This window comes from Trichosurus vulpecula, chromosome 3, assembly GCF_011100635.1.
Source record: "Trichosurus vulpecula isolate mTriVul1 chromosome 3, mTriVul1.pri, whole genome shotgun sequence".
Classification (NCBI taxonomy): Eukaryota; Metazoa; Chordata; class Mammalia; order Diprotodontia; family Phalangeridae; genus Trichosurus; species Trichosurus vulpecula.
The window spans coordinates 383,009,467-383,024,668 of NC_050575.1; the positions used below are offsets into that span (position 1 = coordinate 383,009,467).

At 42.8% G+C, this 15,202-nt stretch overlaps 1 protein-coding gene across 1 annotated transcript in view; it reads left to right on the plus strand.

Annotated features, from left to right (window-relative positions):
* The window catches only part of CRISPLD2 (cysteine rich secretory protein LCCL domain containing 2), a 79,801-nt gene that overhangs the window by 57,681 nt on the left and 6,918 nt on the right, over positions 1 to 15,202 (plus strand). The window contains exon 14 of the mRNA XM_036752474.1: positions 10,792 to 10,925. Within this exon, the coding sequence (XP_036608369.1) occupies positions 10,792 to 10,925 (134 nt within the window). The remainder of the gene's footprint in view (positions 1 to 10,791; positions 10,926 to 15,202) is intronic.

Below are 15,202 nucleotides of genomic sequence, written 5' to 3' on the forward strand. Positions count from 1 at the left end.
CTTTGGCAGGGCTGGCCTTCCCAGGGCCCATGACAGAAATGTAATTGTAGGTTAAATATTTAAAAAACAAAACTCCTGGACACTAAGGGTTGCTTAGGAAAGGGGGGTAGGGGAAAGTTACTGAATAGAGTTGTAGAATCTCTTTCCACAGACATTTCTAAGAATAGGATGAATATTCATTTGTCTAGTATAATTTAACAGTGAGGCATATGGATAGAATCATGGGTTTGGAATCGGGAAGAGTTCAGATCCTACCACTGACAACTTCTAGCTATGTGATCCTAGGTAAGTCACCAATGACTGCCTAGGCCTTGAGGAGATTGAACCGATGGCCTCTGAGGTTCCTCCAATTCTAGATCTGTGACCCTATCATCACTCTCTGATCAGAGGAACTTAGATATTTAAACATGTAAAGTGCTGGGCTTGGAGTCCACTCTGAACCTAGAATCCTACTAAGTTAGAGATGAGCTGTGTCTCCTAGTGGGAATCCGCCATGTTGATGAATGACAGATCCTTCCCTTATTCCAAAGCTGTAGGGTTAGTTATCTGGGTAACTAGGTGGTGCAGTGGATAGAGTGCCAGCCCTGGAGTCAGGAACACGTGAGTTCAAACCTGATCTAAGAAACTTACTAACTGTGTGGCCCTGGGCAAGTCACTTAAACCTTCTGGCCTCAGTTTCTTCATCTGTCAAATGAGCTGGAGAAGAAAATGGCAAATGTCTCCAGTATCTTTGCTGAGCAGGTCATGAAGGGGTCATGAAGAGTCAGACGTGATTGAAACACCTGAATAACAGCAGGGTTTCTTATTCCCAAAGGCAGGGCTATAGATCACCCCCATAGCTTAGCTTTATAGGGTGATTTATGGTTTATAAAATGCTCTAAATACATCATTCTGACTTCTTCTCTTACAACATCATCGTAAGACAGGTAGTACAGGTTTTGTCAGGTGAGGAAGCTGATGCCCAGCTAGAGTCTATGACTCAAATAAGGCCACACATCAGGCAAGTGGCAGAAGTACAATTCAACCTCAGGTCATAGGATTGTTTGTCTAAAGCTGGAAGGGGCTAAAGAGGCATCAACATTCATTCTGCCTTCCTCATTTTGGAAACTGAGGTTTGAAAAGGGTAAGTACTCATAGAACATCTGATAGGTTACCAATGTCAGAGCTGGGATTTGAACCCAAGTTCTCTGACTGCAGTGGGGGCAGCCAGGTAGCATGGTGGATAGAGCGTCAGGCCTGGAGTCAGGAAGACCTGAGTTCAAATGTGACTTCAGATATCTCCTAGCTGTGTGAACCTGGGCAAGTTACTTCACCCTGTTTGCCTCAGTTTCCTCATCTGTAACATAAACTGGAGAAGGGAATGGCAAACCACTCTAGTTGCCAAGAAAGCCCAAATGGGGTCATGAAGAGTCAGAAACAACTGAAAAATGACTGAACATCTGGCTGCCAAGTCAGTGCTCTCTTTCCACGTCTTTTGACTCTAAATCCAACTTTCCCCATGACATCGAGTTGCCTCAGCAGACCCGTAAAGCTCTGGCTGCAAAGCTTCCATGGGCAGACATATGCATTTAGGGAGGCTGACACCTTTGAGTTTAGAAAAAATTAATGTACGTTCGGTTTGTATTTCTTTGTTTTTTAAAGATGGGAGAGGTAGAAGGCTGAAAAATTTGGCCTGCAGCCATCAGAGAGGTTCTAACTCAAGGAGAAGATGAATGAAAATCATTTTGACCTTAGTAGAACAGGAAAAGGAGGGAAGAGATTGAAAAGCTCTTTGAATTTGTGATTAAACCCCAGGTCCCTGGAGCGGTGACAGACCAAATAGACTTTCAGTGGACTGAGGAATGAGTCCAACGTTTTTTCTTGTAGGCGGGGAAGTGGAAAGAGCCAGGCAGGTGGTTTAATCTCTGGTAGCTTTGTGGATCTGGGCTAAACCTCCCCTCCATGGCTCCAGTAAGGGAGTGGAGCCATATAACAAAGCGGCCCCACAGTTGGGAGAAGGGTACGATGAAGGGAGGGTTGAAAACCCATCACTCTCTGATTTATACTGTCTCTGTTTATTAGGGGAAGCACGTTCCTGTCTCTGGTTTGGGACATTTCAGGGGAGCAGAGTTTGGCTTACAATCTGGTCTGGCACTAGAGCAGAAGGGACCTTAGATCTAGAGCTGGAAGGGTCCTCAGACGACATCTAGAGTCCAGGGATTCTTAAACTTTCTTGTGTCTTTGGCAATCTGGCCAAGTCTATGGACCCCTTCCCAGAATAATGTTTTTAAATGCATAAAATAAAATACAAAAGAAGTCAATTATTTGAAACACAGTACTCAAAATATTTTTTCAAAAAACAGTTCATGGGCCCCAAGTTAAGAAACCGTGATTCCAACTCAAATTTTACAGATGAGGAAACTGAGGCTCACAGAGTGAAGGGACTTGCCCAAGGTCTCCTTGGTAGCAAGTAGGATTTGAACTTGGATTCTCTGACTGCAAACTGAGGGTTCCTTCCACGGCATCTAGTGAGAGGAGTCGTTCCACAGGGTGTATCATACCAGCTGGGGGAGAGCAGGGCCTCTTGATCTGGGGTTTTCTATTTGGATGCTCCCTCAAAGAGAGAGAGCTGCTTACGTGATACAAGGTCCCATTTGTAGCCAGTTCCCTTGACTCTGTTTAGCTTTTCATCCCAGGGTTTCTGGGGGTTTGGTCAGTGCTGGTGGCTGCTTTTGCCGAGGGACTTAAGTCACTCCAAGGCATCACTGAAATCTGGAGAATGACTTTAGGGCATGGGGCATTCCAAAGCTGTGCTGAGGACATTGAGGAGATTCATACATAGGACAAAGATCCTGATAGCTGGGCAAGAGAAACACTGAGCCCTGGCCAACGTCTGGGACGATGCGTCATGAGCGCAGTAATGGCACAGCAAAGCCCTGTGGCTGCTGCTTTGGATTCCTCGTTTTCCCAAGGGCCTCTGGGTAAATCTGAAGAGGAACATGATGAAGGAAGAGCTAGGCTGCACACTCTGACATGAAAGTGATTAGATCGAAGAAACAAGGTCAGTTTTTAAGCAGCTAAGTGATACAATGGCTAGAGCTGGTCCTGGAATTAGGGAGACCTGAGTTCACGTCTGAATGCAGAGGATTGCTAGCTGTGTGATCCTGGACAAGTCACTTAACTGTTGTCAGCCTCAGTTTCCCCATCTGTAAAATGGGGATGATGATAGCGCCTGCCTCATTCCCTGGGTTGTTATGAGGATAAGATGACATAGTATTTGTAAAATGCTATGAGATGCTAGCTATTATTATTATTGTTGTTATCATTAGCCAGCTTTAGGGAACTGACAGATAATTTGAAAATAGAAAATAGACATGCTTTTTGTATGTATGCAGAGTAGGTAGCTACTAGTGCTGCCGTGGTACCATGCAATGATAAGAGATTGCTTGCTTACTTACTCCTGCTCCACTCCTAAGAGAAAGAAAAAAAGGTGGCTTTTGAATTCCTAGGAAGAAATTTTATTCCTAATTCCTGTAAGGTGAAGCCTCTACAATGTCCCAGTCCCATCTGAAAGGCTCTTTCTGACTAGATCCATTGGGGTGGGGAGCGGGGGAGGAAGGGGAGAGGGGCGGCGCAGCCAAATTGGGAGATCTGCCTTCTAGTCCCATCTCTGCCCCTCACTAAAGGTTTGTAGTGTATGACTTTGGCAAAATCACTGCCCTCTCTGTATTTCTCCTCTGTAAAATGGGAGGATTGGACTCTGTGATCTCCAAAGTCCCATATAATTCTAAAACACTGGGATTAGATCTACGATCATGAATTTCCTTCTTTTTATTATCTCTCTCTCTCTCTCTCTCTCTCTCTCTCTCTCTCTCTCTCTCTCTCTCTCTCTCTCTCTCCCTCTCTCCCTCTCCCTCTCCCCCTCGCCCTCTCCCCCTCTCCCCCTCTCTCCCTCTCTCCTTCTCTCCCTCTGTCCCTCTGTCCCTCCCTCCCTCCCTCTCTCCCTCTCTCTTTCTCTGTTTCTGTCTCTCTATCTCTATCCCTCCCTCACTCTCTCCCTCCTTTCCCCCTCCATATATACATATACGTAAACACACATATTTACATGTATAGATAGAACACATATACATATATGTGTGTATATATATGTCTTGTATGTACCTAGTTATTTGCATATTGTCTCCTTGTGTTGGATTGTAAGCTCCTTGAGGGCAGGGACAGTGTTTTGCCCTTTCTTTGTATCCCCAACAGCCAGTGCAGTGCTTAGCACACAGTAGGCACATAATAAATTGCTTGTTGATTGGCTGAGACTCTTGTCAAAATGGGCCAAATGTTAACGTAAGAATGTTAGCATAACCTTTAGTAAGTTTGGTATTTTTCCCATAGAGTACACATTCATTCAATAATGAGCTATTTAATAGCAGGCTTCCTGCCAGCTGCTGGGGATGAAAAAGCTAAAATGGAACCATCTCTTCCTTCAAGGAGCTCCCATTCGGGGGGGTGGGTGGGGAGAGTGGGCAACAACATGGACACAGAAAAGTAAATACAAAGTAATTGGGGGAGGTTATTGGCCACTGAGGGGCACTGAGGCAGTACTTCATTCAATTGAGCCTTGAAGGAAACTTGGTTCTAAATTGTGTGCTGGGTTCCATAAGGCTTTTGGGGAAGGTCCCAGCCCCAGTGAAAAAGCAGATAGAAATAGTGATGGCCAAACTTGGGCTAGGTTTGTGCTAGGCTCACGGACACAAGTTAAGAGCAGAATGGCCCAATGGAGAGAGCTCTGGACTTGAAGTCCAGAAGACCTGGATTTAAATCCTGCCTCTGACTTTTCCTGGCATCCTTCTCTGAACCTCCACTACATTATCTGTGAAATGAAGATGATGCCTGTCATCCCTGCCTCCTAGAGTTGTTGTGAATTGAAAGATAGATCCTGCATTTGCACTTCGCAAAACTTTAAGCACTATAGATGTCATCTACATTATTATAGAGAAAACCAGTTGATTCAATTATGTGCCATGATGCAAACAAAAATAACTCTAGGCCCGATTGGACTTACAGGCTTGTGTGTACTGTATATGTATCAGGGGGAGGTGGGACATACATGTGTCTATGTGTGTGTGTGCGTGTGTGTGTGTATGTGAGGGGGAAGATTCTGTTACTACAAATGATGGAAGAAGCCAGGCATGATATAGTTTGGAATGAAGGAGATAAAACACTCAACTGTTTCATAATAACAGATAGCACTTATAAAGCATTTTAAGGTTTGCAAAGCACTTTACATCTGATTTTATCCTCAAAATTATCCTGGGTGGTAGGTGTTATTTTTATGCCCATGTTATTCCCAGAGCAAGAAACTGAGGAAGACAGTGGTTAAATGACTTTCCCAAGTCACCCAGTTGGTGTGTGTCTGAGTTAGGATTCAAATGCAGGCCTTCCTGAGTCCTGTTCTAGTGCCCCATCCACTGCACCATCTGGCTGCCTCTAAGGGATGTTTCAGTATCATTTGGACAGTCTATATCTTTTTGCATCTTATTCAAAGGTGGGCTCTTTACTAGACAAAGGAAAGTTCTTGTATCCTCTGAAAACAGCAGGAGAGGAAACTATCTTGTTCCAGGGGGGATTCAGTTGGTGCGTGACTTAGAGACATAAGAGAAATAAGAAAAGCTTGATTGCATAGCGAGCGATGTTGAGCAGTCTCCGTTCTTTGTCCATTTTAAAGGAAAGGATGGATGGCATTTTATCTACTTGCATTCCAAGTGATGGGTTAGAGACCCAAATCCCTTCCCATCCTAAGACTCTGCAGCACAAAAACTCTTTAGTGAATGACCACATATTTAGACATCAGTGTTGAGTCAGACACAGAGCACAACCTGTACCCTTTACAAAAGCCATGCAAGAGGAAGGGTGTGGAAGGAAGGAAGGGAGAAAGAGGAAGGGAGCTCTTTACCCAACCCCAATGTATCAGTGCACACTATGAATGGTGCCATCCCCTAAGAGGGGAAGATGTGCATATGGGTGTGATGTTGAATCATCTCATGACAGGGCTGGCAGTGAAGAGGCAAAACTAACAATTCATAGATATTCAGGAATCCTCAGGGGATGGGAGGGCAAGGGAACACCTCCTTGGGTGTGAAATGGAAAGCACTTCATCTCTTGGCAAAACTCCATCATTCATTCCCAATTGGAGGAATTTCCAGGAGATGGGAGTTAGCAATAAGCTTGATTTTTATCACTGGTATAATAGACACCCCACTGATGATTCCTAAGGAAGTAGCTCCAGGAATGCGATCTAAGTGACTGGAATTATGGAGACAGAAATGTTAGACCAGCCTCGTAAATAAGAACAGATCTCTTTGCAGTCCCGGAAATGATAAACTATTATAGGGGAAAGGCCCCCAGAGGTCATGTTGTTCTTTTTGTTCTTGTTGTTCAGTCATGTCTGACTCTTCATGATCCCATTTGGGGTTTTCTTGGCAAGATACTGGAGTAGTTTGCCTCTTCCTTCTCCAGTTCATTTTACAGATGAGGAAACAAGGCAAACAGGGTTAAGTGACTTGCCTAGGGTCACACAGCTAGTAAGGGTCTGAGGCTGGATTTGAGCTCAGGAAGAGGAGTCTTCCTGACTTGAGGCCCAGCACTCTATTCACTGCGCCTTCTAGTCCTACCCTCTCCTTTCACATATGAGGAAAGTGAGATCAGGAGGGAAGGTGAAGATTACTCAGCTAGCCAGCTACAAAAACCAGGATAAGAACCTAGGTCTCCTGACCCCCAGTTCAGTCCTTTTCTAAGCCCACACCTGATTTCACTTACCAGAATTGCCTATTCTAGTTCACATGTATCTGAAAATAACTTTTAGATCATCATTCATGGTCATGAGGAGACATATGATTGTCTTCAAGTGCTGGAAAGAAGGGCGGCCATGTGGGACCTAGGTTAAACCTGATGCTCTCCTTTGTCCCAGATGGCAGAAATAAGAATGATGGAGGGGGCGGGGGTTGCAGAAAAGCAGACTTAGACTGGATGTCAGTGGCGTAGTGCTACTATGCGGCATAGGCTACTTTAGGTGGTTAGTGGGCTCCCTACAGTGGGGGCCAAGGCTGGACAATCTCTTGTCAAAGATGTGGTAGGAGGGATTCCTGTTCAGTTCTAGATTGGAATAGATGACCTCCCAGATACATTCCAACTCTGAGATTTTGTGATTCTATCTGTTTGAGTTAGACCTGAATCCATTGTTTAGTTGTTAATGAAGATGTTAGTGCATGATTAAAAGCCATTAATCAGTCAACATGTGTTAAGCACCTACTACGTACCTGGCACTGTGCTAAACTCTGGGGCTTCAAAAAGAGGCAAAAGACAGTCTCTGTCCTCAAGGAACTCACAATCTAATAGGGGAGACAAAAGACCATAAAAGACCATAGGATCGTAGGACTTAGTTTGGAAAAGACATTTGCCTTTAAGTTATAGTAGCTAACATTTATATAAGGTTTGGAAAGTACGGTACATAAGGCATCCTCGCAACAGCCCGGTGAGGTAAACACTATTATTATCTCTATTTTACATATGAGGAAATTGAGGCTGAACCAGGGAGTATCTGGGGTAGGCTTCCAACTCAGGTCTTTGTGACTAAAGCCCCAGAACAGCGTCCATTACACCAATGGTACCGATCTTATTCAAGAGAAGAGGGGATCTGTCTCCTAGCTGGTGAGTCCCCACTAGCTCTCAATAGAAATCTTCCATCTTGAAGAAAAAAATGATAAAAGTGCGGGCGGGAAGCCAGCTCTTTGTGATGAAGCACTTTATTGTGCACTCAGTACAATAACAGCCTGTTCCCAGAGTGGATTTTTGGTTTGGAGGGATGAGGGCGTGATTATCCATCCGGTTGCACTGACAGCCAGAATGGAAAGAAAGGAGGGAGGACCCAGGCTTTGGGGTATATTGCACTATTGGAATAGGGAACGGGGTCTGGAAAAAATAACTTTAAATTGATATTTTGGAGAAATCCCTTGAGGACAGCTTAATTTCACACATTAGCTTTTGAGATTTATAGATTTCCCATTGCCTTGAAAGGCCTGTGGGAAGCAAGCCTTCCAGACAAAACTTTCTCTTGCAATGTTGATCATAAGAAGCAAAATCAAATTGGCAATTAGGGCTGTTAAGAGCCGCCAAAACCAGAGCGAGGCAAACCCAAGTAGTAAATACATATGAGATTGGGGAAGCCTACCAGGATCAACGTAGGAAGGACAGAGAGGCTGTGTAAACAACTTTTGAAATTTGCAAAGTTTGACGCATTAACTGTGATGTGATAATACTTTTCCCTGGGCAAATCAAATCACTTCACCTCTGCCTCGGTTTCTTCACCTATAAAATGGAGATGATTGTAACGCCTGCCTCCTAGAGTTGTTGTAAGGATCAAACACAATAGTATTTGTAAAGTACTTAAGAATAATGCCTGGCACATAGCAGACATGCTATAAATGCTTGTTGCCTGGCTGCCTGACTAAGAACTCCTGTTATGAGAGCAGCCATCAATTAAATAAGCCAGCTGTCAGGTTGAGAATAGAATTGTCAAGACAGGATTTGTATCTTAGACTCTTTCTGTTCATGACACAGTTATTCTTTGCCAGAGGAATGGGGCACACCAAAGGAGTGTTGGGATACTCCCTCCTGTGATTGTTAATTCCAGACACTTTGTTGCAATACCTAGAGAAAGTATGACAGGACATAAATAACTTCTGAAAACCACTAATTAACATGTATACCTGGGTCAGCCTTTTGGCATTACATGGATCGTCCAAACTGGTCACCTAGCTGACAACTATTAGTGCTCAAACCCAGGTCTCCTGGCTCCAATGCTCTTTGCTCATACCAATCTCTCCTTCTCTTAGTGCTTGATAATAGGTAGACAAGCTGAGTTTGAGAGATTGTGTGTTTATTGTCTACTAGAAATGTAGAAACACTCAGTAGAAGTATGTTTTCCTGTGAGTTTCCTGATAAATGAAGCCCATAAATGGATGGTTATGTTAGACAGTATGGCAGACTCATGCCAGAGGTCATCATGGACCATGAGCTCCTATGAAATGAAGAGAAAGAGGAATTGTGGGGAAGAGATTAACAAACTCATAGCTCTGAACTTGTTTAGATCTGTTTGCTCTTAGATGAATTATGGTATTATTGGAAAGCTTAATCCAAGAATTTTTAGGACATAAACTTATTATCTCAAGGCCCTTGGATGCCTTATGCTTTGAGAAAAGATGTATAATTGATTACTTGGTAGGAGAACAACATGGCATTTAACCCAACTGGGGTGATGTCTAGCAACGTGATCTTCAACTGCACCCCTATCAGTAAAAAAAAGAAAAAAGCTTGATTATATACTCCTGACATGTGCATATTTATTTATTTATGAGTTTAAGTACGTTGGAAAACGTACAATTTTTAATAAGAATGAAATTATGGATAGTTTTTGTTCTCAAATATTATGAATAGTCATCTTTTAAGTGGGAACATTGGGATTGAAGATGCCTCCTTATTTTTGAAAATCTTGATTTATAAATTGCTTGCCTTCTCAATGGGGGTTGAGGGGAGCGAGGGAGAGAATTTGGAGTTCAAAAAAATTTAACGAATGTTACAAAATTGTTTTTGTATATAATTGGGGAAAATAAAATACTAAATTAAAAAAAGAAAATCTTAATTTAATCCTTTGTAATATGGCAATTCGAAGGTTGCATTCCAAGTTCAGTCTATTTTGATGCTTAGTTTTCATGTTTCGGAGCCAAAAAGATAGCTCCCACTGATATCTAGATCCAGATGGAGAAGTGCATCATCGACTATGCTTACTTACTAAATCATGCTGCTCAGGGCGCATTTCCCAGCCATGGATTGTGCAAAGGCTTTTGTTGACATTCTGCTAGTCATTCCTAAGTAATTTCTGAGTTTCCTCGCAGACTCCCTCAGCCTTCACTTTGGCAACCACTGCTCTAGAAAACCATAGAAGCAGAGAATCTGCGACCCTTAGTGTGAGAACGGGCCTTGTATAGAATGGATGCTTAATAGAGATTTGTTTGAATTTTATTTAAATAAAATTACTCAATAATAATAACACATTACAATTTCCAAGCCTACTGACCTTGTTTCATTTGATCTTCATTGCAAATCTGTGGGGTGGGCAGGTCAAGAACATATTATTCCTGTTTAACTGGTGAAGAAACTGAGGTTTTGAGAAGTCAAGCCATAGAGTATTATGCCTGGAAAAGACCAATCTTGTTCATTCTTGTTCTTTTTATGAGTGAGGAAAACTGTGGCCTCAAGAAACAGACAGCATGGTGTAATGGAAAGAAGGCTGTGTTGAGTCATTTGTATTGTGACTTTGTCACATCTGTGGCCTTGGGAAAACCACTTGCCATCTTGGGTCCTCGGTTTCCTCATCTGTAAAATGAAAGGGAGCCAACTCAACTTTAATTGATGATTCTAAGTCAGGTCTCTTGCCTAAGAGCATACAACTTGTAAGTGACAGGGCTGGCATTGGAACCCTGGTTTTCCAGTCTTAGTCCCGGGCTCTTTCCACTGTCTGGTGCTGTTACTACCGTCCAAGTTTCCTGGAGTATTATCCAGAGCATGTTCCACTGCAGTATACAGATGGTGGTGAAGTATCTGCTACAGAAGTAGTTCCTGTGCAGTGGTATCGAGCCAACAAGATTTTGCTGGGCTCCCACTAAGGGCAGGACAGTGTCTTTGAGACCGAATTTGAAATACTGGGTTTACCTTCTTTGGAGAAATGTCACATCTCTGAAATAATCACATGTATTCTTCCAGACTTCAAGTATCTGCAGGACTGCAGTGCATGCTGGAGTCATCAAAGATGAAACCGGGGGTTACGTGGATGTGATGCCTGTAGATAAAAAGAAGATTTACGTTGGTTCGCTCAGAAATGGTGTTCAGTCTGAAAGGTAGGAGCATGCTTGTCATTCTTTGGAATGTTAGCTGGGCATACCTGTCTGACCCTGCCTGGAAACAGGACCCGAGTCCAAGAGATTGAGCAGATTTCTACTTTGGAATAGTCTGGTTTCTCTCGGCCCTCCATTTCTTCTTGAGCCAGATGTTTGTCTAACATAAGACCCTTCCCTGGACTTTGTTCTAGCGAAGTATTTTCCTCCATCGAGGATTGAATCTTCACTGGAAGCCAGACTTGAAGTGGATTAAAGCAAGCTTTAGGCTTCTTTTAGGCTCATTCTATGCTTTTAACTTTTGGGAAATGAGCCCAGGATTTGGGCCTGGCAGGGACCTTAGGGCTCATCTAGTCATTTTTCAGATGAGGATAACACAGAGACCCACAAGGTTAAATGACTTCCCCAAGGTCACATAGGTGGCAATTAGCAGAGCTAGGAGCGCAAGAGTCTTGATTCTTGCTTTTGAATTCATCGAATTGGGCTAGCTGGTAGTAAGAGTTACTGCCATCAGCTGGGTCTATGCCACATGGTGTAGGGGAAAGAAGAATGGCCCGGGAAGCACGTATCTGGGTTGGAGTCCCAACCTTGCCCAGCTTGGAGCAGTTAATGGCATGTAAGTAGAGCCCTGGGCCTGGAGTCAGGAAGAGCTGGGTTCAGATCCAGCCTCATTGTGGAACCTTTGTTTGCCTCAGTTTTCTCAGTTGTAAAGTGGGTATAACAATGGCTCCTACCTCCCAGGGTTGTTGGCAAGATCAAATGAGATAATCATTATAAGGAGCTTAGCACAATGACTGGCATGTAGTAGGTCCTATATCACTGCTCACTACTACCACTCCTCCTCCTCCTCCTCACACTACTACTACCACCACCACCACTACTACCACTACCACCACTACCACCATCACTACCATCACTACCACTACTACTATCACTGCTACTACCACTACTACTTATCTACTTACCACTTATTGGTTATGAAAGTTGGGTAAATCAATTCATCTCTCAGCCTCAGTTTCCTCTTCTGTAAAATGGAATGACAGTAGTTCCAGCCTTTTTTTTTTGGTACAGCTGTGATTTCATTTGGCGCAGGGAATTCTGAATATGGGAACTCCCTTCAATTACTAAGATTGGCAGCTGGATTGTAACTTAGTCTTTGAGAGCTTCTTGTGGGATCAGCTTGCCTGTAGTCACATAGATGATTTGTGTCAGAGACAGAAAGACTTAAAATCAAGTCTTTCTGACCCTGAGACTAGCCCTCTGTTTACCATATCATTCTGCCATCATCGTCATCATAACCACCACCATTACCACCTTCACTGTCACCATAATTGTTATTTTATATTAATAATATAAAAGTTATATTAACATATTAATTACCAGTGGGTGATTAGTTATTATATAATTAATTATGTAATAATTTACAGTTAATATAATAAATTCTTATCAGTTAAGTATTAACAGTTAACATTAATTACTAAATTATATTATAGATATGTTATTCCTTCAACATTGCCGTAACATTAATCTTCATTATTAATACCACTAGCAATAACGGCCAGCATTCACATAGAACTTTAATGTTTGCAAACATTTTCCATACGTTTCTTATTGGGTCTATGAGGCAGGTGCTATGATTATCTCCGTGTTACAGATGAGGAGACAGGCTAAGAGAAGTGAAGTGTCTTTCTCAGGATCACACAGTTAGTGAGTGTCATACAGGACTGGAACTTGGGTCTTCCCGCCTCCAAGTGTGGTGCCCTCCCCGGCCTAGCATACGTGTCCAGTAATTGAAGGCTATTATTGTTTTCATTACCAGCTACTGCCTCTGTCTTCTTAACATCATAACTTTCATTTGGAATGCTAATGAAGGGAAATTCCATTGACTTAATGGGCGGGAAATGAGGCGGCTGATTAAGTAGAATTTCCTGTCTAGTGGAAAAAGAAATCCCAAGATACCAATTCTTGGAAGGCATTTTTTTTTTCTGTTTAAGAGAAAACAATGTTTTGGGGAGAGGTTTTGTGGGCTACGCTTTGTTCTCTTTGCCTGCCTCAACTTGTGTGAGTGTTATATTTGCCCCCCAATTGGGCAGAAACAGTGGTTTGTTAGGAGAAGATTATTAGCTGAGTACCTGAGAAGGGAGGAGAATTTAAACGTCTCCTTTAGCCAGCCTTACCAGCTTGGTGCCAGGGAGCTTGGCGGGAGATGAAGGGGTGAGGTTCTCTGACCTGTTTCAAGAAGCTTACAGTTTACTGGGGAGAGGGTTGTCGTTGTTATAATCATCATCATCATTATTAGATAGCCCTTTATGGTTAGAAAGCACTTTACACAGGCTTTACAAAGCACTTTCTCTCATCTGATCCTCACAAAGAATTGGGTGAGCTAGTTGCAATTATCATCCCTATTTACAGGTGAGGAAATTGAGGCTGAAAGGAGTTAAGACTTGTCCAGGGTCACCCAGTTAGGAAGTCTCTGAGTCTGGATGGGACCTCTAGTCTTCCCAACTCCAAGCCTAGCATCCTTCCCACTGGGCCACCTAATGGAGATGGATCCCCCGTTGGGAATTTATGGGAGGCCATGGACCGATGTCACACAGGCCACGGGAAGGGATGGCTAGGGAATGATCTGCATCATTGGAGGGAATATTTGCACTGATAAGATCACAGGTACATTCGAATCCTGAGGTGGCTTTGCTGCCCTCTTCCTTTGGGTCTTAGAAATGGCACAATGGGTCTCCTCTATAAAACTAGATTCCTTCAACTTGAGCACAAGCTACATTCTAGGAAAGGCGCTCTATTTGTATTTGGAGGGCCTAGGTTGGTCCACCAGCCCTGCCACCTGCTAAATGTGTGACTTTGGGCAAGAAGCATCATGTCTCTTGGCCATGGCCTCCTTCTGCTGAATGGGGAAAGTATTACTCTGCTAGCTCATTCTCAGGGTTGCTATGAGGAAAGCCCTTGGTGATGCACAGTGTTGTAATTTTCCAAAAGCTCAACAGCTCCAGCCAGCTGCCAAGAGAAATGATTCCCTTCCCCCCAGGTGCTAGGCTTCAGGCACTCTTTTCCCAATCCTTGCTTTTCATAGTAAGAGGATGTAGAGGAAAGAAAATTGTACTGGGAGTCAGGAACCCTGGGATCTACTCCCTGGTGGGTCATCCGACAGCTATGGGACCATTCTACCTTTCCAGACCTCAGTTACCCTGTCTCTAAAATGAGAAGTTTGAATTAGATGATGGGAAGAGGTCACATATTATTTAATGCTTTGGGTTTTTTTTTCTTAATTATTATACTATGAAATATGCAGTACAAACTTTATACCCATCTTAGAGATTACAGAGAAGAATGATGCATTTTGGGAAAGCTACAAAACCAATTAGATCTGGAATGGCAACTACAAACTCTGTCATTCTGACTTTCTTACTCACCAAAATTATATCTTTAGAAAATGAAATTCTTGCAATTAAGTGTTTATTACCAGAAGACAATTAAGATTAAAACAAGCCAAAATGAATTTCATTGCTCATTATTGATTTCCCTGCTTTTTCCGCACATTGCCACTTACAGGCATAATGATAATAGGAGTAGTAAATAAGTGTTATTATCAGTGGCTTCCAGAAGGCCCATCCACTCTAGCCATTGGAGAGCATGTTCCCAGTAGATTCATTATGTGATTCCAAAATGAAGATGACTTTCAGAAAAGGGGATTCTAGGAGCTGTCTGAGAAACAGTGTGCCCTTGGGCCACATGAATTTGAGAAATGGAGAAGGGAACTGAGACCCAAAGAAATGAATTAATAAAATTAATTAAAAATTATTAATAAAAAACTTATCCAGGGTCACATAGGGAGTATATAACAGAGCCTTAGATTGAACCCTGGCCCTCTGAGCCCAAATCCAATGCATTTGCCACTGTGCGAAAAATATTCTTTCTGCCACCTTTGGAATTTCTGTAGCCCCTGGTGGAAAGGGGAGACCCAGTTAGTTTTAAGCAACGTTCAACATTTGCAAGAAATTGTTCCTTGAAAAATTGTTTCTAAAATGAAGTTGCTTTGATAATAGAGCCAACTTTAGGACTGTTAGCTAAAATGTGTTTTCAGCCTTTTTTATTAAAGATTCCCTAAGTTAAAAAGTACAATTTAATTTTTGCTGGGACGTACAGAGGCTTAGAGGACTCTCATGGGGGGAGTTTGTGTCCATGTTGGCAGCTGTTTTTTAGGGTGGGTTCCTGCCCTGGGGCCTCCATTCCCATAATCTGGAAATTGGCTTTGAAGATATTTCTCA